General features: G+C 72.0%; 3 protein-coding genes across 13 annotated transcripts in view; 2 read left to right on the top strand and 1 right to left on the bottom strand.

Moving 5' to 3' along the window:
• BSN (bassoon presynaptic cytomatrix protein) overlaps window positions 1-9,163 on the top strand; it is a 52,591-nt gene extending 43,428 nt beyond the window's left edge. Inside the window, exons 6-12 of the mRNA XM_084902657.1 lie at window positions 433-2,473; window positions 2,632-3,410; window positions 3,527-3,626; window positions 4,079-4,210; window positions 4,390-4,444; window positions 4,633-4,719; window positions 6,162-9,163. Of these exons, the coding sequence (XP_084758783.1) occupies window positions 433-2,473; window positions 2,632-3,410; window positions 3,527-3,626; window positions 4,079-4,210; window positions 4,390-4,430 (3,093 nt within the window). The 3' untranslated portion in view covers window positions 4,431-4,444; window positions 4,633-4,719; window positions 6,162-9,163. The remainder of the gene's footprint in view (window positions 1-432; window positions 2,474-2,631; window positions 3,411-3,526; window positions 3,627-4,078; window positions 4,211-4,389; window positions 4,445-4,632; window positions 4,720-6,161) is intronic.
• A 1,752-nt stretch (window positions 9,164-10,915) lies between these two features.
• APEH (acylaminoacyl-peptide hydrolase) lies at window positions 10,916-19,214 on the top strand. Its single transcript, XM_084902413.1, has 22 exons — window positions 10,916-10,985; window positions 11,061-11,193; window positions 11,513-11,639; window positions 11,919-12,012; window positions 12,126-12,201; window positions 12,276-12,433; window positions 12,626-12,763; window positions 12,901-12,992; window positions 13,135-13,175; window positions 13,268-13,389; window positions 14,069-14,129; window positions 15,101-15,198; window positions 15,767-15,818; window positions 16,446-16,534; window positions 16,857-16,995; window positions 17,110-17,193; window positions 17,621-17,701; window positions 17,955-18,043; window positions 18,127-18,317; window positions 18,464-18,566; window positions 18,655-18,761; window positions 18,971-19,214. Exons 1-22 carry the CDS (start codon window positions 10,974-10,976, stop codon window positions 19,074-19,076), a joined length of 2,193 nt encoding a protein of 730 aa, XP_084758539.1. The 5' UTR covers window positions 10,916-10,973; the 3' UTR covers window positions 19,077-19,214.
• Window positions 19,215-19,496: 282 nt separating this feature from the next.
• MST1 (macrophage stimulating 1) lies at window positions 19,497-24,391 on the bottom strand. 11 transcript variants are annotated; one of them, XM_084902408.1, is made up of 18 exons: window positions 24,241-24,388; window positions 23,345-23,492; window positions 23,162-23,274; window positions 22,963-23,077; window positions 22,757-22,893; window positions 22,562-22,682; window positions 22,320-22,438; window positions 21,836-22,004; window positions 21,529-21,659; window positions 21,363-21,465; window positions 21,143-21,279; window positions 21,018-21,053; window positions 20,806-20,926; window positions 20,546-20,623; window positions 20,286-20,432; window positions 20,098-20,204; window positions 19,799-19,938; window positions 19,497-19,727 (listed from the first exon to the last, which is right to left on the bottom strand). In XM_084902408.1, the coding sequence occupies exons 1-18, from the start codon at window positions 24,290-24,292 to the stop codon at window positions 19,566-19,568; spliced, it is 2,136 nt and encodes a 711-aa protein (XP_084758534.1). In that variant the 5' UTR covers window positions 24,293-24,388; the 3' UTR covers window positions 19,497-19,565. The 11 variants fall into 11 exon arrangements, with proteins under 11 accessions (XP_084758534.1, XP_084758532.1, XP_084758528.1 ...); XM_084902406.1 differs by having other exon boundaries at window positions 20,806-20,921; window positions 22,566-22,682; window positions 22,963-23,274; window positions 24,241-24,391; XM_084902402.1 differs by having other exon boundaries at window positions 21,363-21,659; window positions 21,836-22,029; window positions 22,297-22,438; window positions 24,241-24,390.
• Between the last annotated feature and the right edge of the window lie 549 nt (window positions 24,392-24,940).

Genomic DNA, 24,940 nt, shown 5'->3' with positions numbered 1-24,940 from the left:
GCAGGAGGCAGCCAAGGCCCCAGGGCAGCAGCACTGACACAGGTCAGCCTGTGCTCCTTCCCCCTCTGGGGCACCTCCCCCCGGACCCACTCCCTGTACCCATGTCCCTCCTCACGGCCCGTCCCCACAGCTGAGAGGGCCATGCCCAGGCCGACCCGCACCCTCCTCTCCGCGGTGCACTCGGGGGGAGGCACAGGGGGCGCCCATGGGGCATCGGCAGGGCTTCTCAGAGCCACACGCTCCGATGTTTGGAGCAGGCCAGAGCGGGAGAGCCCAGAGCCCAGGCAGGGACCCCAGCCGGGGCGGGGGGCAGGCCTTAGGATGCCCGCTGAATTGGCACCCGCATATGGAACCCAGCCCCGCCCCCTTCCACCCTGTGCCCGCCGAGCCACCCACCTGGGTCTCAGTGCTGCCGCCTTCCCTCTGTCTCAGGTGTCGGCGCTGCCACCCAACGGCCTGGGCCGCAAGGTGAAGCGGACACTGCCCAGCCCCCCTCCCGAGGAGGCCCACCTGCCCCTGGCGGGCCAGGCCCCCCCGCCGCTGTACGCGGCCAGCCTGCTGCAGCGGGGGCTGCCGGCCGCCCCGGCCAAGGCCAGCCTGCTCCGGGAGCTGGACCGGGACCTGCGGCTGGTGGAGCACGAGGCCACCAAGCTGCGCAAGAAGCAGGCGGAGCTGGACGAGGAGGAGAAGGAGATCGACGCCAAGCTCAAGTACCTGGAGCTGGGCATCACGCAGCGCAAGGAGTCTCTGGCCAAAGACCGGGGCGGCCGGGACTACGCGCCCCTGCGCGGCCTCGGCGAGCACCGGGACTACCTGTCGGACAGCGAGCTCCACCAGCTGCGGCTCCAGGGCCAGTACGCAGACTTCCCCGGCCCCGCCGCTGTGCCCGCCGCCCCCGCCGGCCCCGCCGCCTTCCCGCAGCCGCGGCCGCCCCCTCCGGCCCCGCAGTACTCCGCAGGCAGCGCCGGGCCGGCTCCCAACGGACTCTCAGCCCACCAGGCACCTGCCTACCCCGGCCCCGGCACCTACCCAGCGCCTGCCTTTCCTCCCGGCACCGGTTACCCTGCCGAGCCCGGTTTGCAAAGCCAGCAGGCTTTCCGGCCCACGGGCCATTATGCAGCCCAAACCCCCATGCCAACCACACAGAGCACCCTCTTCCCGGTCCCGGCCGACAGCCGGGCCCCCCCTCCGAAGCCACGCCAGACATCGCTAGCCGACCTGGAGCAGAAGCTGCCCACCAACTACGAGGTGGTGGCCAGCCCCGCCGCGGCCATGGCGTCGGCGCCGGCGGAAGCCAGCTACAGCAGCCCCAGCCCCGCGATGAGCAGCAGCTACGAGCAGAGCAAGGCCTCCGAGCTGCCCCGGGGCAGCGACAGGATCATTGCAGGCCCCGCCCCCACCTACCCCTCCGACTCACACTACGCCAGCCTGGAGCAGAGCGTCCCTCGGAACTACGTGCTGATCGACGACATCAGTGAGCTGACCAAGGACAGCGCCCCCACGGCCCCAGACAGCCAGCGGCTGGAGCCCCAGGGCCCGAGCGGCGGTGGGCGTCCAGGGAAGGAGCCGGGGGAGCCCGGGGCCCTGGAGGGGGCCCCCCTGCCCTGCTGCTACGCCCGGGGCGAGGAGGAGTCCGAGGAAGACTCTTACGACCCCCGCGGGAAGAGCGGCCACCACCGGGGCGTGGAGAGCGACGGCCGGGCCGCCGGCACCCACTACTACGGCGACGGCGACTACCGCCAGGGGGCCCGCGCCGACAAGTACGGGCCGGGCCCCGCCGCGCCCAAGCACCCCGCCAAGAGCCTGGCCCCGGCCGCCCTCCCCTCGAAGCGCAGCAAGCACCGCAAGCAGGGCATGGAGCAGAAGGTCTCCAAGTTCTCGCCCATCGAAGAGGCCCGGGACGTGGAGTCCGACCTGGCCTCCTACCCGGCCCCCGCGGGCGGCGGCCTGGCCTCGCGCAGCAGGCGGTTCCAGGACGAGATCACCTGCGGGCTCCGGAAGAACGTGTACGAGCAGCAGAGGCGCTACGGGGCGCCCAGCCGGGACGCCCTGGAGGAGGAGGAGCGGGTGTACGGCGGGAGCCGGGCCCGGGGCCCCGCTGCCTACAGCGGCGAGAAGCTGTCCGGCCACGACTTCGGCGGCCGGGGCAAGGGCTACGAGCGGGAGCGGGAGGCCGCGGAGCGGCTCCAGAGGGCCGGCCCCAAGCCCTCCTCCCTGAGCATGGCCCACGGCCGCGCCCGGCCCCCCATGCGGAGCCAGGCCTCCGAGGAGGAGAGCCCCGTCAGCCCCCTGGGCCGGCCCCGCCCCGCGGGGGACGCCCTCCCTCCCGGGGACACCTGCCCGCCGTTCTGCTCCAGCCACTCCATGCCGGACGTCCAGGAGCACGCCCGGGGCGGCCCCCGGGCCCACGCGTACAAGCGCGAGGAGGGCTACCTCCTGGACGACTCCCACTGCGTGGTCTCCGACAGCGAAGGTAAGGCCGTGGGCGATCGCTGTGGGCCCAGCACCGGGCCCCCACCCACGGGTCCTGGGCCCCGAGCTGTCCCGCGGGTCCCGGCCTGGCCGTGGGCGGGGGCAGTCTAGAGCGGGTGGCCGTGGTGCCCGCCGGTGACGCTGTCCGTGGTCTCGCAGCGTACCACCTGGGCCAGGAGGAGACGGACTGGTTCGACAAGCCCCGGGACGCCCGCTCGGACCGCTTCCGGCACCACGGGGGCCACGCGGCCGCCTCCTCCCAGAAGCGCGGCCCCGCCAGGCACAGCTACCACGAGTACGACGAGCCCTCCGAGGAGGGCCCGTGGCCGCACGACGAGGGCCCTGGCCGCCACACCGCGGCTAAGGAGCACCGGCACCACGGAGACCACGGTCGCCACTCGGGCCGCCACGCCGGCGAGGAGCCCGGCCGGCGCGCTGCCAAGCCCCACGCGCGGGACCTGGGCCACCACGAGGCCCGGCCCGCCCCTCCGCCCGGCCCGGCCCCGGCCCCGCAGAAGAAGGGCCAGCCCGGGTACCCCAGCGCCGCCGAGTACGCGCAGCAGCCCCGGGCGCCCTCGGCCTACCACCACGCCCCCGACAGCAAGAAGGGCTCCCGGCAGCCCCCCCAGCCAAAGCCGGAGCCCCAGCCGCAGCCGCAGGGTCGGCAGGCACCTCCGGGGCCTCAGCCGTCTCAGCCGCCCGCCTCCAGACAGACACCCTCCGCAGCGCGTGCGCCGCAGCCCCAGCCGCAGCCGCAGGGGCCCGGGCCGCAGCCCCAGCAGCAACCCCCGCAGGCGCGGCCGCAGCAGCAGCAGCAGCAGCAGCAGCAGCAGCCGGGCCAGCCAGCCGCCCGCGGTCCCGGCCCTGCCGCCAGCCAGCCAGCAGGGAGGCCTCAGCCCGGCCCCGGGGCCCCGGCAGGCTCCCAGCCAGCAGGAGCGGTAAGAGGGAGGCCCCCGGGCACAGCCCCCAGGGCGGCGGCGGCCTGGCCATCCCCTGGCGCCTGCTGGGCGCAGGCAGCCGCCGGCGGCGTTTGAGCTTGGGTTCTGTGTTGCAGCCGCGGACAGAGCAGACCAGCGGCTCTAAAGCGCCGGCCAAAGCGGCCCAGCAAGCGAGGCCCCCGCAGGCTCAGCCCCCGCCAGCCCCCGGACCTGCAGGTGAGCTGCCCGCGGGTGCCCTCGGCCTGAGGCAGAGCCCGGCTGACTCTCACCCCGTGCCCGGGCTCCCGGCCCCGCAGGCCCCCTGCTCCTGAGAAGGGCCGGGCCGTGGCCTCCGGCAGAGGACGGCCTGTGAGGATGAGCGGGGTCCACACTGGAGCCCTGGGGCCTAGGCACGCCCAGCAGGGTCAGGGAGGGATGGAGCCCAGAGCGGGACCTGACTTCCTCCTCTCCCTCCTCCCTCCTCCTCCTCCTCTGTCCTCGGCCTTTCCCTTCTTTTTCCTTCCTTCCTCAGCGTCCTTTTCCCGCTCTCTCACACCCTTCCTCCCTGTCCTTCCTCTTGCCACTGCTCTGCCCTCCATCCCTGGGCATCTGTGTCCACACCTCATGCCTCTCCCTCAGCTCCAGGAACCGGGGGGAGCTTGGGTGTGACGGTGGTCCCCCCCCCCCAGGCACAAAAGCTGGAGCCAGGCCCGGAGGCACCCCGGGGGCTCCTGCTGGCCAGCCAGGCGCCGAGGGGGACAGCGTGTTCTCCAAGATCCTGCCCGGGGGCGCCGCGGAGCAGGCGGGCAAACTGACAGAAGGTGAGCGCTGCCCACGCCAGGGGCGGGGGGGGGGGCGGGCACTGCCCCAGGCCTGCCGGACAGAGCTGGGGCGGGGGGCTGCCGGGCTCTCGGGCTGCGCTGGCTTCCCTGTGCCCTCTGACCCCGCCCGGGAGCGAGCCTGGGTCAGGGTCCTGATGCCTCTCCTTCCCGCCTCACAGCGGTCTCCGCTTTCGGCAAAAAATTCTCCTCATTCTGGTGACCCTGCCCCGAAGGGTGAGTATGCGTGCTGCACCTGCTCCCGCCCAGAGGGGTTGCTGGGGTCCTGGGGAGGACGGAAAAGAGGGACCCTATGTCCAGGCCGGTCACCCTGTCTTCAGCACCCTGCCCGGGCTCTCCCAGCGAGGGAGGAGTGGGGTGGGGCGGGGGCTGGGTGCGCTCCTCCCAACCTCCGCGCCCCGCAGGCTCTGGACGTGCTGAGGGAGGCGGTGTCGTTGTTGTGGGGAACCTGTGAGGCCGAGCCGGGCGCAGCTCTGACTCTGCGTATAACAGTGAGTGTGGGCGCCGGGCGGCGGGCGGGCGGCGGGGGCGGCTCAGGCCGGCGACGGAGACACCGAGCTCCAGGTCATACACCGTCACCGTCACCGTCACCGTCACCGCAGAGGAGGTCACCGGGCGGGTGGGCTCGGTCCCAGCCCGGCTCAGCCCGGAGAGAGGAAGGCCAAGGCGGGCGGCGGGCGGCGGGCCTCCCCGGACCTCCTCTGGCCTGGCGCTGCCGGCGGTGAGGGGAGGGATGGCATCCGGACGGTGAGGAGGGCCTGGGCTGCGTGCGGCTCTGCGCTGCCAGCCCCGCCCACAGCCATGGGCCGCCCTCCACCTCCTCCGCCTCTCCCAGGCCGCTGCTGCTCCTGTGTGCAGGCTGGGCGGCAGGCCAGGAGAGGGCTGCCTGCCCTGGAGGGGGGCTGGGGGGATGCGGGAGGGGAGGGTCAGCCTTTCGCCTCCACTCGGTTATTCCATAAATGGTTCTCTGCTCCATGCCGGGGACACCGCGGACAGCGGTCCCCGCCCTCAGAAGCTTCAGTCCCTGAGTGGGACAGGACGGAAGGTTAGACGGTGAAGTTAGGCCCAAGGGCAGTTTCTGGAGGCGGCGACCTCTCTGAGCCCCGTCAGGAGCGGGGAACACCGAGAGGAGGCGGGCGGGTGCAGGGGAGGCCCAGCTCCGGTGCCGGAGGCCACAGGGGGGCGGACAGGCAGCCAGCAGGCTGAGCCGGGCGCGACAGGGCAGGCGCAGCCAGCGGGCGGGCAGCCAGAGAGAAGCCGGACGGCACCCTCCTCCCGGTAGCCACAGAGCAGCACCCGTGCCGCCTGCCTGCGCCCGGCACTCGGCTCCCGCCCTCGGCTCGCCGTCTCCCCGCAGCGGCTGCAGCAGGTGGACGGCGGGAGCCGCGCCAAGGGCAGCACGTGCCGGGCTCCTGGCAGTGCCCAGTGGGTTTCCGGCTGCAGCGCCGTCCCTGGGAAGGACAGGCCCCGGCGGGGCTTGGGTCTGCGTCCTGCCACAGCGTGGTGGGCCGGAGCCGCGCTCCCTGCGCAGTCACGGTCTCCGCCTGCACAGCCGCGGCTCACGGTGGGCGAGCAGGAGCGCACCCACCAGCCACGTCCTCCCTTTCTCCGTCTCACGGGCTGGAGAGGCCGTTCAAACACCCCCAGGTCAAAGGAGCGCCCCTCGCCCACCTGCCTGCTTCTCCGTCCTTCCCTCCCACCAGAGCTGCCCGCACCGCCCCAGCCTCGGGCGGGAGCCTGAGGGGAGGAGGCCGTGGCTGTGACAGCCAGCCGAGTGGAGAGAGGGTGGGAAGCATCTGTCCGCCGTTCCTGACAAAATCCTCTTTGCTTCCTCCCGCCTCCCTCCCTCCTCCTCGCCTCCCTTCTTCCTCCTCCCTCCTCCCTCCATCCTCCCTCTTCTCTGCCACCCTCCTCCGTCCTTCCCGCCTCCAAGCATCTACAATCTGGGGCACCTTGGCTCCCAGACTCGCCGGATGGACATGGCGGGCGGCCTCCGTGAGGCAGGATGTTGGCTACAGCGGCCGCCTCCGCTGGACCAGTGGGACCACCTGTCGGACCCCTTTGTGGAGCCCCTGCTCCCCAGCGCCGCCTGCAGGGCGGAGGAGCCTCTTTGCAGACCCGCACGGCCGCTGGCTCCCATGCGTTATACACAGAGTTGGGCACCCGTCCCTCCACGGACCTGCCTCCCCGCGGCCCACATTCTCCCGGCCTGGGCCTGAGGGCGCCGGCCCTCCTCCGCACGCAGCCGCCCGGGCCCCCCGCCCCCCAGCCCTCTGGGGACACACCCTCTGGGGACACACCCTCTGGGTGACCTCGGCGCAGACATCTGGGCTGTCGGGTGGGAGGACTGCACAGACACTAGGACCTCACACTGTCCCTGCTGGAACCAGAGGCCATAGCACCGGACGCAGCATGGGCGCTGGCCGAGGCCCCGCAGCCGCGGTGGCAGTGCCCGCTGGCCGCCATCTCAAAGCCATTCCCAGCCATCGCTCGGGCACCGCCATGTCTCACCGCGGGCTCCTCCCCACGCCTGGGGTTTCTTTTGATTTCAAGAGCAGCCTTAACATTTCAGTTGGTTACGTGTATACCTCATGAACATCTTTGGTTTCTCCTCTCCCTCGCCTCTCCTTCGCTCGCCCCCGACCTCCTCCCTCCACCCGTGACGGACGTTGGTCCCTCGCTGCTCAGCCCCTGCCACTCGGGGGATGCCGACTCCGAAGCAATAGCGGGCAGCAGGCCGCCCAGAGCACAAGCCAGGGCGAGGCCTCGAGCCGCCGCCCGTTTACTGTGCAATCCAGTCCTTCTTAAGCCATCGCCGGGCGGCTCCAGCAGAGGCCGGGCTCTGGCCGGGCGGGCCCAGCGGCCCCCCTGGACTGGGGAGTGTGGCTCCGTCCGCCCCCCCCAGGCCCTGCCCTTGGGGACTTTCTGTCTCTTGGGCACAGCACCAGTCTCATCTCTAACGTTCTATGCAATGAAATAGAAGCCCTCAAAGACAACCGTTAATATTTAATAAATCCCATGCTATGTCTAAGGAGCTCATTGCAAACATGCAATTGAGGAACTGGATACACACGCTCAGATCAGACCCTCCCCAGCTGCTCCCGCCTGTGCTCTGTCTGTGGCATGTCTGACCCTGGCTGGGCCGCCCCCCCCAGTGAGCCCACACACCCCGGCCTCTGCACGATCTCATCCATTCCCAATGCTTGGCCCTCTCCTCGGAGTCCTTTCCGCCTCAGCCTCTCCTTTGGGAGCGCCCGCTGCCTCTGCACGAGTAGCCGGACCTGCTGGTGCCGCCTGAGCCGCCAGGCTGCGGGCAGGCAGCGCCAGGCCCATGCGCCCTGCGGGCTCTCTGACCAGGCTGTCCGCTCCGGGTCCCTCCCTGTGGCAGAGGCACAGAGGGCTGAGCCAGGCGGTGGGCCAGGGTGAAGGGTGTCAGGAGAGCGGGCAGCAGGAAAGGTCATCTCGGACAGAGCAGGTGTGCTTTTCGGCAGCGGCTTCGGCCAGTGTCTGGGAGGCTTCTCACAGCAAACCTCGGCCTCTCTGCCTCTGCCAGCACCTGCACCCCTGCCAGCCTCCTCCTGGCCCGGGCCTCGCTGCCCTGCTCCTCCCGCGCTCCACCTGCACATGCATTTCTCAGGGTCCACATCTCCATGCTTCCCATCGGTCCGCACGGCCCGTCAGGGGGATCCTGGCCGCTCGGGGGGACAGGAGGTGTCAGCCTCTGCATTGGGCCCGGGACCCTGGTCCTCCAGGACTTCGGGCCTCACACACCCCACGAGCACTTGCCTCCTCTGAGACCAGGCCCGGGCTCCGGGGGGCGACCTGAGCAAGGGCTGAGGGGCCCCTCCACCACCTCTGGGCCCGGGCCTGGCTCTCCGCCACCAAAGCCAGGGGTGGGCAGGAGCAGGAGGGGGCTGCAGGCGGCTAACTCCAGCAGACTTCCTTCTGGCCAAGCCCCGAGTTAGAAAGGTCTGACATCTGCGCCTCCCCGCCCCAGCGTACCCACAGGACACACCTGTGCCTTCACTCCCGTGAAGGCGGCTGGAGCAGGCCTCTGGGCACAGGCGTGCGGCCTCGTGTGGATGCTAAGGGACCAGCCCTCGGGCCGTAGGCAGTGGGGAGCACGGGGCAGTGGGGAGCACCGAGCACATCTCCAACAGGAAGGGTCCCTGGGACGCCCCAGGCCTCTGCACACCCGACGCCCAGCGTCAGAAGAAGGGCATTCACTTCACAGCGACACCCACCCCATCTGCTCATCCTGGGAGAGCGAGGTCTCAGGGCCCTGCTGAGGGCAGCAGTGGCTCCAGGGCCTGTCCCCTGAGCCCGTGGGGGGAGGGGGTCCCCAGGCAGGTCCTCAGGTCCCTGCATGGCAGCCTGGCCCGCCACCCTGCGTCCCCTCCCTCACTTTGTAAATAGGTGTCACCGTGGACCCACAGGTCAGAGTGACAGGCCTGGTCAGTGAACCTCCTCAGAGACGTCACCCTCTCCCTGGCTCCCAGCCTGCCCCGTGCATGGGTGGCCCTGAGAGCCGTGCAGCGGTGACCGTGCGTGCATGTGACCCGTGTGAGTGGGTGTGTGTCCGCTCCAGCCTCCGACCCAATCGGCCCTGCGGGGGTGCTGCCTGGGCTGGGGCCACCCAGCCTCCCTGCTGGCTGCCCGGTCTTGTTTTGCTTTCCCTCCCTCCTCCTTCCTCCCTCCTCCCTCCCTTCATTCCCCCCCTTCTTTCTCTCCTTCTCTATCTGGGGGGGAGTGCTGTACAAAGTCACACCAACAAGTTTACAGTTGTAAGTGCAATGACCGAGTCCTCCACTTGACCTTGTGAAGTGCGTCCTCCGTGCCCTGTGAGAACTCGTGCTCCTCCGTGTCCCTCCCCTGTGCTGTGACGAGGTAACTCTGTGGCATCAGAATAAAAGGACTTGATATCCACAACCTGCACCCTGTCTTGGGATGGTTTCTGGCGCGGGAAGGCTTAGCTGGAGGAGCGAATCCCCACCCGGGGGCAGCTGTGGGCAGAGTGCGCAGGTGCCAGGCAGGCCAGGGCCAAGGCCAAGGCCACAGCCACGTGGCTGTCCAAGCCACGGCCCCCAGAGGCGCCCGGGGAAGGCCCAAGCTTGGCCCTGGAGGTCCTTGGCACCTCCTCCGTGGTGTCCAAACTGCTGTCTGGGCTCTGGTCCCAGGGAGACGGCGAGCGGGTGCTGCCCCCTGGTGCCGCCAACAGGTCCTACGCCCGCCTGCCTGGCTGTGTCTGCTCCAAACCCCAAGCGCCGGGGCTGCGTGACCTCAGTCCTGCCCTGAAGGACCGCTACCCTTGTTAAAGGAGCCCAACGTTGCTAGGTAACCTTAAAGACACAGATCGATAGACAGGCTCAGCCTTGCCTCTGGCCTTCTCCCTGTCCCCAAGTTAGAACCTTAATGCATGTCCGTCTTGTATTTTTCTGTTATTTTTCATTTTATCTTATTCTTTTAAAATATATATTTATTGATGTCAGAGAGGAATGGGGAGAGAGAGACAAACATCCATGATGAGAAAGAATCACTGATTGGCTGCCTCCCACACGCCTCCTACTGGGGATTGAGCCCGTAACCCAGGCCTGTGCCCCCAACTGGAATAGAACCCAGGACCTTCCAGTCCGCAAGCTGATGCTCTATTCGCGGAGCAAACCAGCTGGGGCTCTTCATTTCACACGGAAGTTGGAAGGTCAGCTCCTCCCACTCATTTCTGCAGTTCACCCCGGTCCTTGGGGGCCACCCAGTGCCCAGCCCCCCGCGAGCTGCGCTGGCGCTTCTAGCCGGTCCACTGCACAGCCCGAAGGCGGCCCGTGTCCCGCTTTCCCGGTACCAACACCGCGGAGAGGAACACCCAGGCCAACCCCCACCTCGGGGCTGGCGGCTCTTTCCCTCCCGCCCGCCTCCCCGCCTGGGTGGTGTGCTCCCAGCGCAGCGGCCCCGGGCCAGGCCTTCTTCCCGAGGAGCTCCTGTGGCTGATGGGGAAGCGGGGGCTCTGGTGGCGCTGGGCCTCCAGGTCCTCTGCACCCCGAGCTCGGACGGAGGCGGGAGGCAGGCGCCTGGGGGCGGGGAGGTGGCTGAGGGCTGACGGGGCAGATAGCTCTCGGGGTGGGCCTGGTGGCTGATAACCCGGGCGACACCCCAGGGCTCAGCCGCCCGCCCTTTGCCCCGCACCCCAGCGCCCCGCGAGCCCCGCCCAGGTCAGGCCGGCGCTGTCCCGGAAGGTGCGCCCACATGGTGCCCGGAGGGGCCCACAGAGCCCAGGGCGGCGGGGCTCCTGGGGGCAGGCGCTGCACCCCTCTCCAGGCCGCGCCCGTCCGATGGCCGCCCCTCCCCGGCCCCCCGCCCTGCCTGGCTTCTCCCCCACAGCCTGGTCCACCCCCGGCCGCCCCGTCTCCCTGGGGCCTTGTCCCCCCAGGCCCCGCCCGCCGGCGACCCCTCTGCGTGGCTCCCACACGCGCCCCTCTCCTGGGACCCTACGCCCGCCTCTGCCCAGCCTGAGCGCCCCAACAAGCCGCCCCGGTTCCTCCGGTCCCGCCCGGGACGCCCCTCGGGTGCCCTGCTCTTCGCCCGGCCCCGCCCCTTACCCTCCAGACCACGCCCCTTCCAACGGCCCCGCCCCTCACCGGGGGTCCCGCCCCAGGGAGGCGGGGCTGCGCGGCTTCCGGGGGCGGTCCGGGCTCCGCCCCCGCGCCTCACTTCCGGCGCCGTCCGCCCCGCCCGCCCGCCGGCGGCAGTCATGGAGCGGCAGGTGAGGGCTCGGCCGGCGGTCCGCGCGGCCCCTGCGGCGCGGGCCGGGCTTGACCCTCCTGTGTCCCCCGCGCAGGTGCTGCTGAGCGAGCCCGCCGAGGCGGCGGCGCTGTACCGCGCGCTGAGCCGCCAGCCCGCGCTGAGCGCCGCCGGCCTGGGCCCCGAGGTCACCACGCAGTACGGGGGCCGCTACCGGACCGTGCACACCGGTGCGTGAGGGACCGGGCGGCCGCGGGGTGCGGGCAGGCGCCGGCCGCCCAGTGTGCGGGGGAAGCCGGGTCCGAGGCGCGGGGGGGGGGGGGGGGGTGAGGGCGCACCGCGCACCCGGCGTCTGGACGCGCCCGGGGCTGGCGCCGCGGGGGTGGGTGCTGGCGCCGCGGGGGTGGCATGGGTGCTGGCGCCGCGGGAGTGGGTGCTGGGCCTGAGCTGCGGCGCCGGGTGCCCGCCCTGCACCTGCGGGCCTCCCGGGAGAGGGCGGAGGGCGGAGCCGCGCGGGCGGCTGAGCACCGGCCTCTGGCATTTACGCAGAGTGGACGCAGCGGGACCTGGAGCGCATGGAGAACATCCGCTTCTGCCGCCAGTACCTGGTGTTCCACGACGGCGACTCGGTGGTGTTCGCAGGGCCCGCGGGCAGCAGCGTGGAGACCCGCGGGGAGTAAGTGTGTGGCAGGCCCAGCAGGGCTGAGGCCGGGCCAGGCCTGCCCTGGGGACTCTGCTCCTGATGGGCCCTGATAAGACCGGCGTTTGCCCCAGACGCGGGCCTGGAGCTGAGCCGCAGAGGCTCTGGGAGGAGGGAGGAGGGAGCCTGTGCCCGCGGTGGGGCCAGGACTGCCAGGCGGCGTGGGCCAGGCCTCCAGCATCCTGCCTCAGGGGCTGAGGCCTGTCCGGGCCATGCTGGGCGGGAGGTGACCCTGACCTGCGCACATCTCTGCAGGCTGCTGAGCAGGGAGTCCCCTTCCGGCGCCATGAAGGCCGTGCTGCGCAAGGCGGGGAGCGCGGGCCCCGGCGAGGAGAAGCAGTTCCTGGAGGTGGGCGCGGGCAGCCGGCAGGGCCCCCTGATGGGCCTGCAGGAGGGACAGGGGGGCTCAGCCTGCGAGTCAGGCTCTGCTGGGCGCAGGCCGCCTGACACCCATGTCCCCAGATCTGGGAGAAGAACCGGAAGCTCAAGAGCTTCAACCTGTCGGCGCTGGAGAAACACGGGCCGGTGTACGAGGACGGTGAGGCGCCGGCCGTGCCGGGCAGGTGGGCGGAGGGCGGCCCCCGGGACTCCCCTGACCGGCCCTCTCACCAGACTGCTTCGGCTGCCTGTCCTGGTCGCACTCGGAGACCCACCTGGTGTACGTGGCGGAGAAGAAGCGCCCCAAGACCGAGTCCTTTTTCCAGACCAAAGCCCTGGACGTCAGCGAGGACGAGGGGGCCGGGCCCCCGAAGCCGGACCAGGCCGTCAAGGTGCTCCGGGCGGGGCAGGGCCAGGCCGGGGAGGCCCGCGGGGCGGCGCTGGGCTCCGTGCCCACCCTGCCCACCCCGCACCCTGCACCCCTCCCACCCCGCACCCCGCAGGCCCGGGAGGCACCGCTCGGGACGGGGCTGGCCGGGGAGGCAGCCGGCGGCCGGGCGCTGAGCTCTCCGTCCCATCTGCAGGGGGACCAGTTTGTGTTCTACGAGGACTGGGGGGAGAGCATGGCCTCCAAAAGCACCCCGGTGCTCTGCGTGCTGGACGTGGAGAGCGGCCACATCTCCGTGCTGGAGGGCGTCCCTGAGGGCGTGTCCCCCGGCCAGGTGAGCCCGCCGCTGCCCCGCGCTGCTCCCCCAGGCCGCCCGGGTCTCCTCGCCCCCCCCCCCCCCCCCCCCCCCCCCCCCCCGCTCCGGGGCCGCCCCGCGCTGCTCCCCTCACGCCGCCCGGGTCTCGCCCACAGGCCTTCTGGGCACCCGGAGACACGGGCCTGGTGTTCGTGGGCTGGCAGCACGAGCCCTTCCGGCTGGGCGTCCGCTTCTGCACCAACCGCAGGTGAGGCGGGGCCAGAAGGTGGAAGGGGGCCCGGCGGGGGGCTGGCAGGGGCGGGGGCCGGTGGGGCGGGGCCGGCGGGGCGGGGCCGGCGGGGCGGGGCTGTGGCTCAGGCCGCCTGATGCCCAGTGCCTGCTGGTTTCAGGTCGGCCCTGTACTACGTGGATCTCACCGGGGGCAAGTGCGGTAAGTGCTGGCCCCCTCCCCGAGCTGTCCTGACCCGCCCGCCCGCCCGGCCCGGCCCGCCCGCGTGACCCTCCCGCTTCCGTCCGGCCCAGAGCTCCTGTCGGACGACTCCCTGGCTGTCTCCTCGCCCCGGCTGAGCCCAGACCAGTGCCGCATCGTGTACCTGCAGTACCCGTCTCTGGTCCCCCATCACCAGTGCAGCCGACTGTGCCTGGTGAGCGGAGTGGGCGGGGCCTCCTGTCCCAGGGTGGAGGCGGTGTGAGGCCGGGCCTGGCTGTGGAGGCGGTGTGAGGCCGGGTCTGGCTGTGGAGGCGGTGTGAGGCCGGGTCTGGCTGTGGAGGCGGTGTGAGGCCGGGCCTGGCTGTGGAGGCGGTGGGAGGCCGGGCCTCGCTGTGGAGGCGGTGTGAGGCCGGGCCTGGCTGTGGAGGCGGTGTGAGGCCGGGCCTGGCTGTGGAGGCGGTGTGAGGCCGGGCCTGGCTGTGGAGGCGGTGTGAGGCCGGGCCTGGCTGTGGAGGCGGTGTGAGGCCGGGCCTGGCTGTGGAGGCGGTGTGAGGCCGGGCCTGGCTGTGGAGGGCGGTGAGCCCTGCCGGTCTGGGCCGGGCCTGGCTGGCAGTGCTGCCGGCGGAGGGCTGGGCCGTGGAGACTGCCGAGAGGGTGCTCCGCGTGCAGCGCCCTCCCTTTGCTCAGGCTCGTGGGGCTCTGCCCGGGGCCCGTCACACGGCCCTGGCCCAGGAGGAGCTCTGGCCCCGGAGGTGCCAGAGACCCTGGCAGACCTCGGCCCAGCTCGCCAGGAAGGACCCCAGGCTCCTCGGGCCTCCCTTCCCGTTGCCCGGAGCGGCTGGCGGAGTGCCGCCCGAGGGCCCGTCCGGCTGACCCCTACCCTTGTCCCGCAGTATGACTGGTACACCAAGGTCACCTCGGTGGTGGTGGACGTGGTGCCTCGGCAGCTGGGAGGTGAGGGGCGTGTGGCGGCGGAGCGGTCTTCCTCCAGCCGTCTCCTGCGGGCCCAGCCCACGGGCAGGGCAGCCTCCGCGGGGGAGGGCCAGCCCACGGGAAGGGTCCGGGTAGAGGGAGTCAGCTGGCCCAGCACAGGGTGCCCCGCGAGTGGCCACGCTTGGGGTGGGGGTGGGGTGGGGTGGGGGGACGCATGCGCAGCCGCAGCTCCCAGTTAGATTTCTCTGGGTTCCCAGCAGCTGCCTGAAGCCGCTCTCCACCGGGGCTCCCAGGACCTGCACAGCCCCACACAGCCCCCTCCCACCCCCACCCAGCCCCTTCCCAGCCCTGCACAGACCCGCACAGCCCCCTCCCAGCCCTGCACAGCCCCCTCCCGGCCCCGCACAGCCCCACACAGCCCCCTCACAGCTCCCTCCCAGCCCCTCCCAGCCCCGCACAGCCCCCTCCCGGCCCCACACAGCCCCTCACAGCCCCCTCACAGCCCCACACAGCCCCCTCACAGCTCCTCACAGCCCCCTCACAGCTCCTCACAGCCCCACACAGCCCCCTCACAGCCCCGCACAGCCCCCTCCCAGCCCTGCACAGCCCCCTCCCGGCCCCGCACAGCCCCACACAGCCCCCTCACAGCTCCCTCCCAGCCCCTCCCAGCCCCGCACAGCCCCCTCCCGGCCCCACACAGCCCCCTCCCAGCCCTGCACAGCCCCCTCCCGGCCCCGCACAGCCCCACACAGCCCCCTCACAGCTCCTCACAGCCCCACACAGCCCCCTCACAGCCCCTCACAGCCCCCTCCCAGCCCTGCACAGCCCCCTCCCGGCCCCACACAGCCCCTCACAGCCCCCTCACAGCCCCTCACAGCCCCTCACAGCCCCGCACAGCCCCCTCCCGGCCCCGCACAGCCCCCTCCCGGCCCCACACAGCCCCCTCCCAGCCCCGCACGGCCCCGCACGCACACCCGCTCCTGTCTCCGCAGAGAGCTTCTCTGGCATCTACTGCAGCCACCTGCCGCCGGGCTGCTGGTCCGCGGACAGCAGGCGCGTGGTCTTCGACTCCGCTCAGCGCAGCCAGCAGGTGAGAGCCCGGCTATGGGTGGCGGCCTGCGACCAGCCCAGGGCCCCGGGCCTAGGCCCTGCGTCTGCTCCCCTTGGCTGCAGTGCCGCAACCAGCCTCGCCCGCCTGAGGCCTGCCGGCCCCTGTCCTGGCGGCTCTGGCTGCCCTGGGGGTCCCCGGTCTGTCCTGGAGCGGCCATGACAACCTCCCTGGCCTCCATCCTCCCCAGGCATCTCCGGCTTGGGACGGGGCTGGCACTGGGGGCCCAAGCACTGTAGGGGGCGTGGTAGAGGGGCAGGGCCTTCTCCCAGGGCTGGGTGGGCACCAGTGTGCGGGTCCCTGTTGGGTGTGATGCCATGGGGTCCTCATTCTGGCTAGAGGGGGCTCCAGGCGGCCCTGACATGCCAGGTCACTGGGCACGCTGTGGCGGGCCTGATTTGAGCTCGGTCCCTCAGGCCGCTGCCTCCTGTCCCGTAGCCGTCACCATAGTTGCTCTCAGCCCTGGCCTGGCTCAGGCGTCCCCGGCGTGGGGGGTGGGGGGCGGGACCACAGGACCCTGGGCTGGAGGCCACTGGCTGCTTTCTGTTAGGACCTGTTTGCTGTGGACACCCAGGTGGGCACTGTGGCCTCCCTGACGGCTGGTGAGTGGGGGGCGGAGCGGGCCAGCCAGGCTGGGGTGGGCTGGGGCTTGCGCTTGGGCAGCGGTGGCCCTCGGCCTGTGCCACTGCGTCCTGCAGCCTTTCCTGCCAGTGCCACAGCGCCTCCCCCGCGCCCCTGGGCGCCATGTCCTGCCGGCCCTAGAGCGGCCCCACCTGCCACTCAGCCTCCGCAGCCCCAGGCCCAGGCCCGGGGCAGCCCTCCTCCCTCCTCCTTCCTCCCTCCTCCCTCCTCAAGCCAGCTGGTGACCTGCCTAGTCCTGCCCGGACTTCACTCACTCCTGGCTACCGAGGGCCCGTCCCTGGCTGCACCTCACCGTGGGCCTGCTCAGGAACCTCCTCGGACCCCACTGCCAGGATTTCCCCCCGGCGCCCCGGCCTGGCTGCACCGCAGGCTGCAGTGGAGTGGGGGCGGGCCCAGCGTGGGGTCCGGTGTCCCGGGTCTGGCAGCCTGGCACAGCAGCAGCCTGAGCAGGAGCTCCCGGACCGTGGCACTGGGGCACCTTCGCTTCCAGGGCAGGAAGGCACCCGCTGCGGCCTCCGGCCAGGGCTGGCTCCGCAGGGAGCGGGGGGAAGGCGGCCCTCGGGTGCTGATGGCCGCTGCCTCCCCAGGGGGGCTGGGAGGGAGCTGGAAGCTGCTCACGATGGACCGGGACCTCATGGTGGCGCAGTTCTCCACGCCCAGCCTGCCCCCGAGCCTGGTGAGTGCGGGGCCCGGCGGGAGGGTCCGGGCCGGCAGCTCCGGGTCAGCACTGGCGGCCCATGGGCCCCGCAGCCGGGCCGCCCTGCACACGGGCTCCTGGGGCCGCGCCCAGCCTCTGGCAAACAGCGCAGGCAGGCGGCGCCTCTGTGCCGCGGGGGCGGGAGGGGGGCCCTCGATACAGACAGCACACGGGGGCATCCGTGCTGCACCCACTGGAGGGGCAGAGGCTCAGAGGCTGCCCACCTCCCCCCCCCCCCCAGGCAGAGGTGGAGGGGCAGGAAGGCAGCCAGGCCCCGTGACACGCCCTCTCCCCTTGGCAGAAAGTGGGGTTCCTGCCCCCCCCGGGGAAGGAGCGGTCAGTGGTGTGGGTGTCCCTGGAGGAGGCCGAGCCCATTCCCGACATCTCCTGGGGCGTCCGGGTGCTGCAGCCGCCCCCGGAGCAGGAGAACGCGCAGTACGGTGAGCCCGGCGCGGCCCGGGAGCGGGCTCCGGGTCCAGGTGGCCGTGGGGCGCCGTGGCCAGGCCTGCCTGGAGGTCAGCCCCGGGGCCCTGCTGACTGCGCCTCTCCCGCAGCCGGCCTGGACTTTGAAGCAATCCTTCTGCAGCCCAGCAACCCTCCCGACAAGACCCAAGTGCCCATGGTGGTCATGCCCCACGGTAGGCACCCGGCCTAGGGCACTGTCCACCCACCACCCCCCTGGCTGGCTCCTCCCCCTCTGCTCCCCGCCCCCTGGCTGGCTCCTCCCCCTCTGCTCCCCGCCCCCCCTGACTGGCTCCTCCTCCTCTGCTCCCCCCCCCCGGCTGGCTCCTCCCCTTCTGCTCCCCGCCCCCCTCCTGGCTGGCTCCTCCCCCTCTGCTCCCCGCCCCCTGGCTGGCTCCTCCTCCTCTGCTCCCCCCGCCCCCGCCTGGCTCCTCCCCCTCTGCTCCCCGCCCCCCCTGGCTGGCTCCTCCCCCTCTGTTCCCCGCCCCCCCTGGCTGGCTCCTCCCCCTCTGCTCCCCGTCCCCCCTGGCTGGCTCCTCCCCTTTTGCTCCCCGCCCACCCCCCTCCCCCGGCTGGCTCCTCACCCTCTGCTCCCGCCCGCAGGGGGCCCCCACTCCTCCTTCGTCGCGGCCTGGATGCTGTTCCCAGCCATGCTCTGCCAGATGGGCTTCGCGGTGCTGCTGGGTGAGTGACCGTGGCCCGCAGGGCTGGGGGATGGGTGGCTGTTTGTGCAAACACCACAGGCGCCACCCGAGGCCCCAGGCAGCTCTAGCCGGACCTGGTCACCACCACCAGGAACTGCCGGCCGCCCTGGGATCAGGGAGGGAGGGCTCCCCCGCAGCCCCTCCCCCGCAGCCTGTGCAGCGGCCCCGGACGGGGCGTGTCCAGGGGGCTGCAGTGTCACTGACCACCTGTCCGGCCCCCTCCTGGCCTCCAGTGAACTACCGTGGCTCCACGGGCTTCGGCCAGGACAGCATCCTCTCCCTCCCAGGCAACGTGGGCCGCCAGGACGTGCAGGACGTCCAGGTACAGGCTGGGCGGACCCCAGGCGGGGGGCGCGGAGGCTGGGGCGCCCGGCAGCCGGCTGAGTGCGCCCGGCCCGCCTGTAGTTTGCCGTCGAGCAGGTGCTCCGGAAGGAGCACTTTGACAAGGACCGAGTGGCCCTGATGGGCGGGTCCCACGGCGGCTTCCTCTCCTGCCACCTGATTGGCCAGTACCCCGAGACCTACAGCGCCTGCGTGGCCCGGAACCCCGTGATCAACATCGCCTCCATGCTGGGCTCCACGGACATCCCCGACTGGTGAGGGCCTCTCCCGCCCCGCCTGGCCCCCACCCCACCCCGGCTCCCGGCTCCCACACCACCACCACCACCACCACCACCACCACCACCACCCCCCCCCCACCCCCCGGCTCCTGGCCATCCGGAGCTGAGTCTGCCCTCCGCAGGTGCCTGGTGGAGGCCGGCTTCTCCTACAGCAGCGACCGCCTGCCAGACCTCGGCATGTGGGCGGAGATGCTGGACAGGTCGCCCCTCAAGTACTCCCCTCAGGTGCGCAGCCCCCCAAACCCGCCCGCCCCGCCCTAGTGCTGCCCTCCGCGCAGAGCCGCCGCTCACCCTCCGCCCCGCGCCCGCCCAGGTGAAGACGCCGCTGCTGCTGATGCTGGGCCAGAAGGACCGGCGGGTGCCCTTCAAGCAGGGCATGGAGTACTACCGCGCCCTCAAGGCCCGCAACGTGCCCGTGCGGTGAGTGCCCGCGCAGTGAGTGTGCCGGTGCGGTGAGTGTGCCGGTGCGGTGAGTGTGCCGGTGCGGTGAGTGCCCGTGCGGTGAGTGCCGGTGCGGTGAGTGCCCGCGCGGTGAGTGTGTCCATGCGGTGAGTGCCCGGGCGGACGGTGCGCAGCCCTGGGAGCCGCGGGCGGGGCGGGCCCAGCCTCCAACACGCCTCCCCCCGCAGGCTGCTGCTGTACCCGCAGAGCACCCACGCCCTGTCGGAGGTGGAGGTGGAGGCCGACAGCCTCATGAACGCCGTGCTCTGGCTGCGCATGCACTTGGGCAGCTGAAGGCGGCGCTGGCCGGCCGGGGGCGGCCCTGGTCCCGGGAGAGCCGGGGCTGGCCGGGCAGTGCGGCTCTGGGCTCTGGACTCCGGATGGGTGAGCGAGGGCGCGGGCTGTCTGGTCACAATAAACGAGGAGTCTGGATCCTGTGTCCTCTGTGCCCAGCCCCGCCGGGGGCTCAGAGGCCCCGCCGTGGGGACCTCCTCTTCTCCGTGTGAGAGCGGCGGGGCCGTGAGGAGTCACCATTGCTGTCCTGGCCCCCGGGGCGCCCCGGCTGGCTCCCTCCGCTGCAGCCCCCCCTTAGCGCTGCCTGCACCCCTGACGCGGGGCCTGAGGTCCTGCCCCTCCAGAGCACCCGCAGGCGGAGGCGGTCGGAGGGCAGCTCGCCACCCGGGTCCCCCGGAAGCAGAGACGAAGCACCGTCCGGCGAGGAGGGAAGGAGGCTTTATGTCCGACGGGAAGCCCGTCCCGCCCGGGCCAGGGGGCCGGGCCGGCCTAGCCCAGCCGCAGGACCTTGTAGATCCAGTCCACGTACACGGACACGCGCACGAAGACGGCCGGCCAGCCGGGCCGGGCGCACACGCGGTTGGGAATGATGATTCCCTCCAGAACCCAGCAGTCGTGGGTGAAGCAGGCGAGCGGGCCCCCGTAGTCGCCCTGGGGGGGGACCGGGTGAGGGGCGGTGCCGAGGCTCGGTTTCCCGCCCCCCTGCGGGGCCTGCCACCGACCTCGCAGGCGCCCACGGGGGCAAGCAGCCCCTTGGTGCACATCTCGCTCTCCTGCACGCGCCCCCGGTACTTGGCGTTGCACTCCTTGTTGGAGATGACGTGCAGCACAGCCACGTTGAGGACCGAGCTGTTCCCTGTGCCTGCAGCGGGGGAATGGGGAGGGAGAATGGGGCAGGCTGGGGCTGTGCCTGCAGAGGGGGAATGGGGGGAGGCTGGGGGAGGCCGGGGCTGAGGGAATGGGGAGGGAGGCTGGGGGAGGCTGGGGCTGGCCTCTGCCTGGGCGCCCGCACATGTCTCACCTCTGGTCTCGCCCCAGCCTGCGATCTCACACTTGGTCCCCGGGGGCACCACGTACTGCTCGGGGGGCAAGCAGATGAGGGCCACGCGCTTGTTCAGGGTCACGGGTCTTGGGCAGAAACAAGGGCGCTCAGGGCTCAGGGCCCGCGGCCGAGGGGCCGGCCCACCTCCCTGCCGGCTCGGCACTCACCTCTCCAGCTTGAGCAGCAGCAGCTGGGAGTCTGAGGGCCCACACACCATTTTGGCCACCGGGACCTGCTGCAGGCCTGGCTCCTGGGGCTGCGGGTTCTGGAACATGGTGCCCAGCCACACCTCGTAGCCCACGAGGGGCTCGTGGCTGGCGGACAAGCTGCTCAGAAGGGACTCGCCGCGGCCCGGGGCCACCTGCTGGCCGGCCCGGGAAGGTGCCTCGGAGAAGATGAGGCAGGGGATGGGCCCGGGGAGGCTCACCAGGAGGCGAAGCACTGCTGGGAGGTCAGCACCCACTGCTCCTTCACCAGGGAGCCCCCGCAGAAGTGCTGGCCGTGCCTGGAGGAGGCAGCACAGGGAACGGTGAGGCCGCCCACGGGCCGGACCTGGCACCTCAGCCGGAACCTCTGGAGCCAGGGCAGGTTCCCACCCCCCGGGGCACCAACAGGACGGCCTCGGCTCCCAGGCCAGGGGAGGGTTGAGGGGGGGGGGTTCGGGGGGAAGAGGAGGTTGGGCCGCACCGGTTCCGCAGGCTGACTGTCCAGGGTGAGTTCCCAGGCTGGCCCCCCACCACGCGCAGCCTGGGGGGGTACTGGTCCTCGCGGAGCACCCTCTTGCCACACTTCTCAAACAGCACCTGGTCTGGGGGCAGGGTGGGCCTGATGTGACTCCTGCTGCGGGCAGGTGGGGGGCATAGGCTGGGCACCCCCACCCACGCCCGTTTCGTCTGTACCTGGGGGCTCCAGGATGGACGGCGGTTGGTCCTCATCTAAAAGGGGATCGCCCGTTAGAAAGCCGGCCTTAGGCGGCGGGATGGGGCAGGGTTGGGGGCAGCAGGCAGGTCACCGGCTCGCTCACCGCAGCGCCGCAGCGCGCAGTAGTCGAAGGGGGTCCGCGGGTCGGTGGTGTGGCACCAGGGCCCGTGGCTGTCCCCGTCCGGGTTCCTGCAGAAGTTCTCCTCCAGGTGCGCGTGGGGGGCGGAGGAGGGAGTGAACCTGGAGGGAGGGGGCAAGTTCAGAGCAGGACCCGGACTCCCGGCTGGCTCCGTTTGGCTGGGCCGGAGGTGCTGACAACTCACAGTGGCTTGTGCGGCGCGTCGGCGGCCCAGAGCTGGCACGGGACGCCCTTCCGCGTCCTGCGGACCCCGCCGCGGTACTGCTCCCCGGCGCCGTAGTAACAGTCTGCGGGGCAGGGGGCGTCAGCGGGTCTCCCCAGGCGGCCCGCCTCCGCCCGCCGGGCCTTACCCTCGGGGCGCACGTCGGTGGTGCAGCGCCGGATCTGGTAGCAGAAGGCCATGCGCATGCCGGGCCGCGTGGTGAAGCACCAGGGCGCCTCCGAGCCGTCGGGGTTCCGGCAGAAGTTCTCCCTGAGGTCCCTGGGGGCGGCCCGCTCAGCGCGCCTGCGGCTGGAGCCGCCCCGCCCCGCCCCGCCCCGCCAGGCCCCGCCCCGCCCCGCCAGGCCCCGCCCCGCACCACCAGGCCACGCCCCGCACTGCCCTGACCTCGCCCCCGCACCGCCCGGGCTTCCCGGCGACCGTCGCCGCCCGCTCACTTGCACGGGTATTTGTCGGGCGCGAAGCGGTGCTGGTGCGGGCTCTGTGCGTCCCAGCGCTGGCAGGGCACGCCCGCGGCGGTGGTGTTGGCAGGGCCCCGGTAGCCCTCGCCCTTCCCGCGAAAGCAATTCTTCGGCGTAGCTTCTGGATGCGGCTGCGCCTCGGGCCCTTGGCGAACCGAAGCCGGTCGGAACTCGAGCCAGAACTGAGACCAGGCTAGGGCTGAGGCCGAACGCCCGCCCCTTTCCCAGCCTGGCCCCACCCCCGCCCAGGTGTCCCGCCCCTTTCCCGGCGAGACCACGCCCCCAGATGCCTGGCCCCGCCCCACGTTCCCAGGTGCCCCTCCCCTTTCCCAGAGAGGCCCCGCCCCCACGTTCCCAGGTGCCCAGTCCTGCCCCAGCCTGGCTCCGCCCCCGCTTTCCCAGGAGCCCCGCCCCTTCACCAGCGAGGCCACGGCCACGCTCCCGGGGGCGGGCCTCCTACCGCAACGCGGGATGTCGCAGAACTCGCGCTCCACCCGCGGGTCGGTGGTGTAGCACCAGGGCCGCTCCGAGCCGTCGGGGTTGCGGCAGTAGTTGTCGTCCAGGTCTTTGTCGGGAAACCTGGGGCCACGGCCGGACGTGAACAGGACCCGGGCCCCGCCCTGCCGCCTGACATGGGGCCGCCCCTGAGTCCCCAGCCCCCCACCAGCCGGCCCCGGGGCATCGCGCCCACCGCCCCCGTACTTGCTGGGCTCAAAGCGGTGCGGGTGCGGGCGCTGCAGGTCCCAGCGCTGGCACTCGCGGCCTGACTCGGTGCGGTCCAGGGCGCCGCGGTAACTCTCTCCGTTGCAGGAAACGCACGCGGCTGGAGACAGGGCAGTGGGTTATGGGCGGGGCGGGGCCGCTCCTCGCCCCCAGGCTCGGCCCGGATTGGCCTACCCTCCCGGCAGGACTGGATGCCGCAGCTCTGGAAGCGCACAGCGGGGTCCGTCGTGTAGCACCAGGGGCCTCTGGGGTCCCCGTCGGGGTTGCGGCAGAAATTCTCCTCCAAGCCGTTCTTGGGTGTGGGCATGTACCTGGGCGCAGAGAGCTGTGTGTGTGTGTGGGGGGTGCCCACCACGGGGCAGAAAGGAGCTTCTGCTCACTTGTGGTCGTTGGGGTGCCTGTGGCTCCAGTGCTGGCAGGTCAGGCCGCTCCTGGTGACGGCCTTGGTGCCCCGGTACTTGACCCCGTTGTCCATGATGCAGGTCCGCACGTAGTCTGGGAGGGATAGACACCCAGGTCCACGAGGCCTGAGGCCTGAGGCCCACCCCCGGCCCGGCCCCCCTGCTCCTCGGCGCTCACCCTTCTTCTGGAAGAGGTCGCAGCGCCCCGAGCGCTGCAGCCAGGTGTGGGGCGAGTGCTGAGTCCACGGCAGCAGCTGGCAGCCCTGGCTGCTCATGTTGTGGTGGAAGGCCCTGGGAGGAGGCACGGGGTCACGGGGGCCGGGCCTGCCGCCTCGGTCCAGTCCAGGCCGGGGCCACGCACCTGCAGTCCGGCAGGCGCTCGCAGCGCCCGGCACACTCCTCGGCGTCCGCCACGCCCTCCTGCCAGGGCCCGGGCCCCGCGGCGTGCAGCAGGTGCCGCAGCTCCGTGCCCCGCAGCGCCTGGAAGTCGTTCAGCGGTGACCGCTGCCCTGCGGGCGGGGTGCGTGTCGGTCACCATAGCGACACCTCCACGCTCAGTTCGTTCAGGGAACCGGAGCTATGGTGGTTCGCCACGGCCGGCGGGCTCAGTGGTTAGAGCGCCCGCCTGCGCATGAAAGGGTTGCGGGTTCAATTCCCGGTCAAAGGCACGTACATGAGTTTTGGGTTCGCTCCCCACCCCCTGGCCAGGGCTCCTGTTCCTCTCTCTCCCCCTCCTCCCCTCTCTCCCACTCTCACGGGAAAAGTGTCCTCTGGTGAGGGTTAACAACAAATGCTCCAGGCTCGGGACGGACTGTGGACACATTCAGGGTCAGACCCCAGCTCAGGGCGGGAGAAGCAGGCCCGGACATGGGAGCCATCGCCTATATCCGTGTCCTGCCGGCAGGGCACCAGGCCCAGATCGCAAACACCACTCCGGGGAGTACGGGGAGCCGTGTCTGCCAGACGCGAGTTGTCTCGTCTCATCTCACAGCCGAGGACGCCAGGCCAGAGCCGACCCTGGCCAGGCAGGGGCACAACCACATCAGCTCGGCATTCGGACTCCGAGGCTGGCCTCTCACAGCACCAGGGCGTGTGCCGTCCCAGCACCCCTCGATGCCCAGCAGACAGGCCGTGAGCACCCGTATTCCTGGGGCCGCTCGGCACTGTGCCCAGTAGGAGAGTGAGCCCCTGGCTCGAGCAGCAGGATGGGCCTGGGGCTGACCTCAGCCCGAAGGCAGAGGGGGAGGGCACACTCACCAGGGGCCCGTGGGCACTGCAGCAGCAGGAGCAGGAGTGGCAGCCACCCCATCCTCCGGCCGCGGGCTGCACTGTGCCCCACGCAGCCCCATCCGGGAAATTGTGAAACCTGTCCCTCCAGGATTGGGTGGCTCTGGCTCCACACCCCTGCTGCAGGGGCACAGTGCAGGAACAGGGGTGGGGCCAGGCCCCCTGGGCGAGGGGCGCGGGCCCTCATCTCCACTGCTGGCCCCAGAGGCTGTGCAGCGGCAGGTGTTGGGGACTCTCGGGGTGCCGGGGGAGGGGCGGAGTCCCCGCAGCCCGGGCTGCTCCGAGGGGAAGCAGGTGCCCAGAGGCCTGGGCTGCGGCCCCGCAGTGCTCTGGAACCTTCCTGAGCCCCTGTCCCCTGGAAGGGCGGCGGTTCCCTGCCCAACCTCACGGCCGCCACCCCTGTGGCCGCTTATCGGCCGCAGCTGTGCAGCCGGGTCCACACCCGGACGCCAGCCCGGGGCACTCCCTGCGGACCGGAGAGCGCGAGGCCGCCGTGGAGGGAGGTGGGAGCAGGGCCGGGGGCGGCGGGGGGCGGCGGGGGCCGGGGTCCTGGGGGCATCGGGCACGCCCGGGGCGGCGGCGGGGGCGGGCGCCGGCGGCGGGGGCACCGGGCTGGGCTGCGCTCCCCGGGGGCAGGGTCCAGGCGGCGGGCGGGGGCGCGGGGCCCGCG

The sequence above is a fragment of the Pipistrellus hanaki genome (genome assembly GCF_964339955.1).
Source record: "Pipistrellus hanaki genome assembly, chromosome: 13".
Lineage (NCBI taxonomy): Eukaryota > Metazoa > Chordata > Mammalia > Chiroptera > Vespertilionidae > Pipistrellus > Pipistrellus hanaki.
The sequence above is the reverse complement of the archived record's forward strand: the minus strand, read 5'-3'. Positions and strand labels throughout refer to the sequence as shown.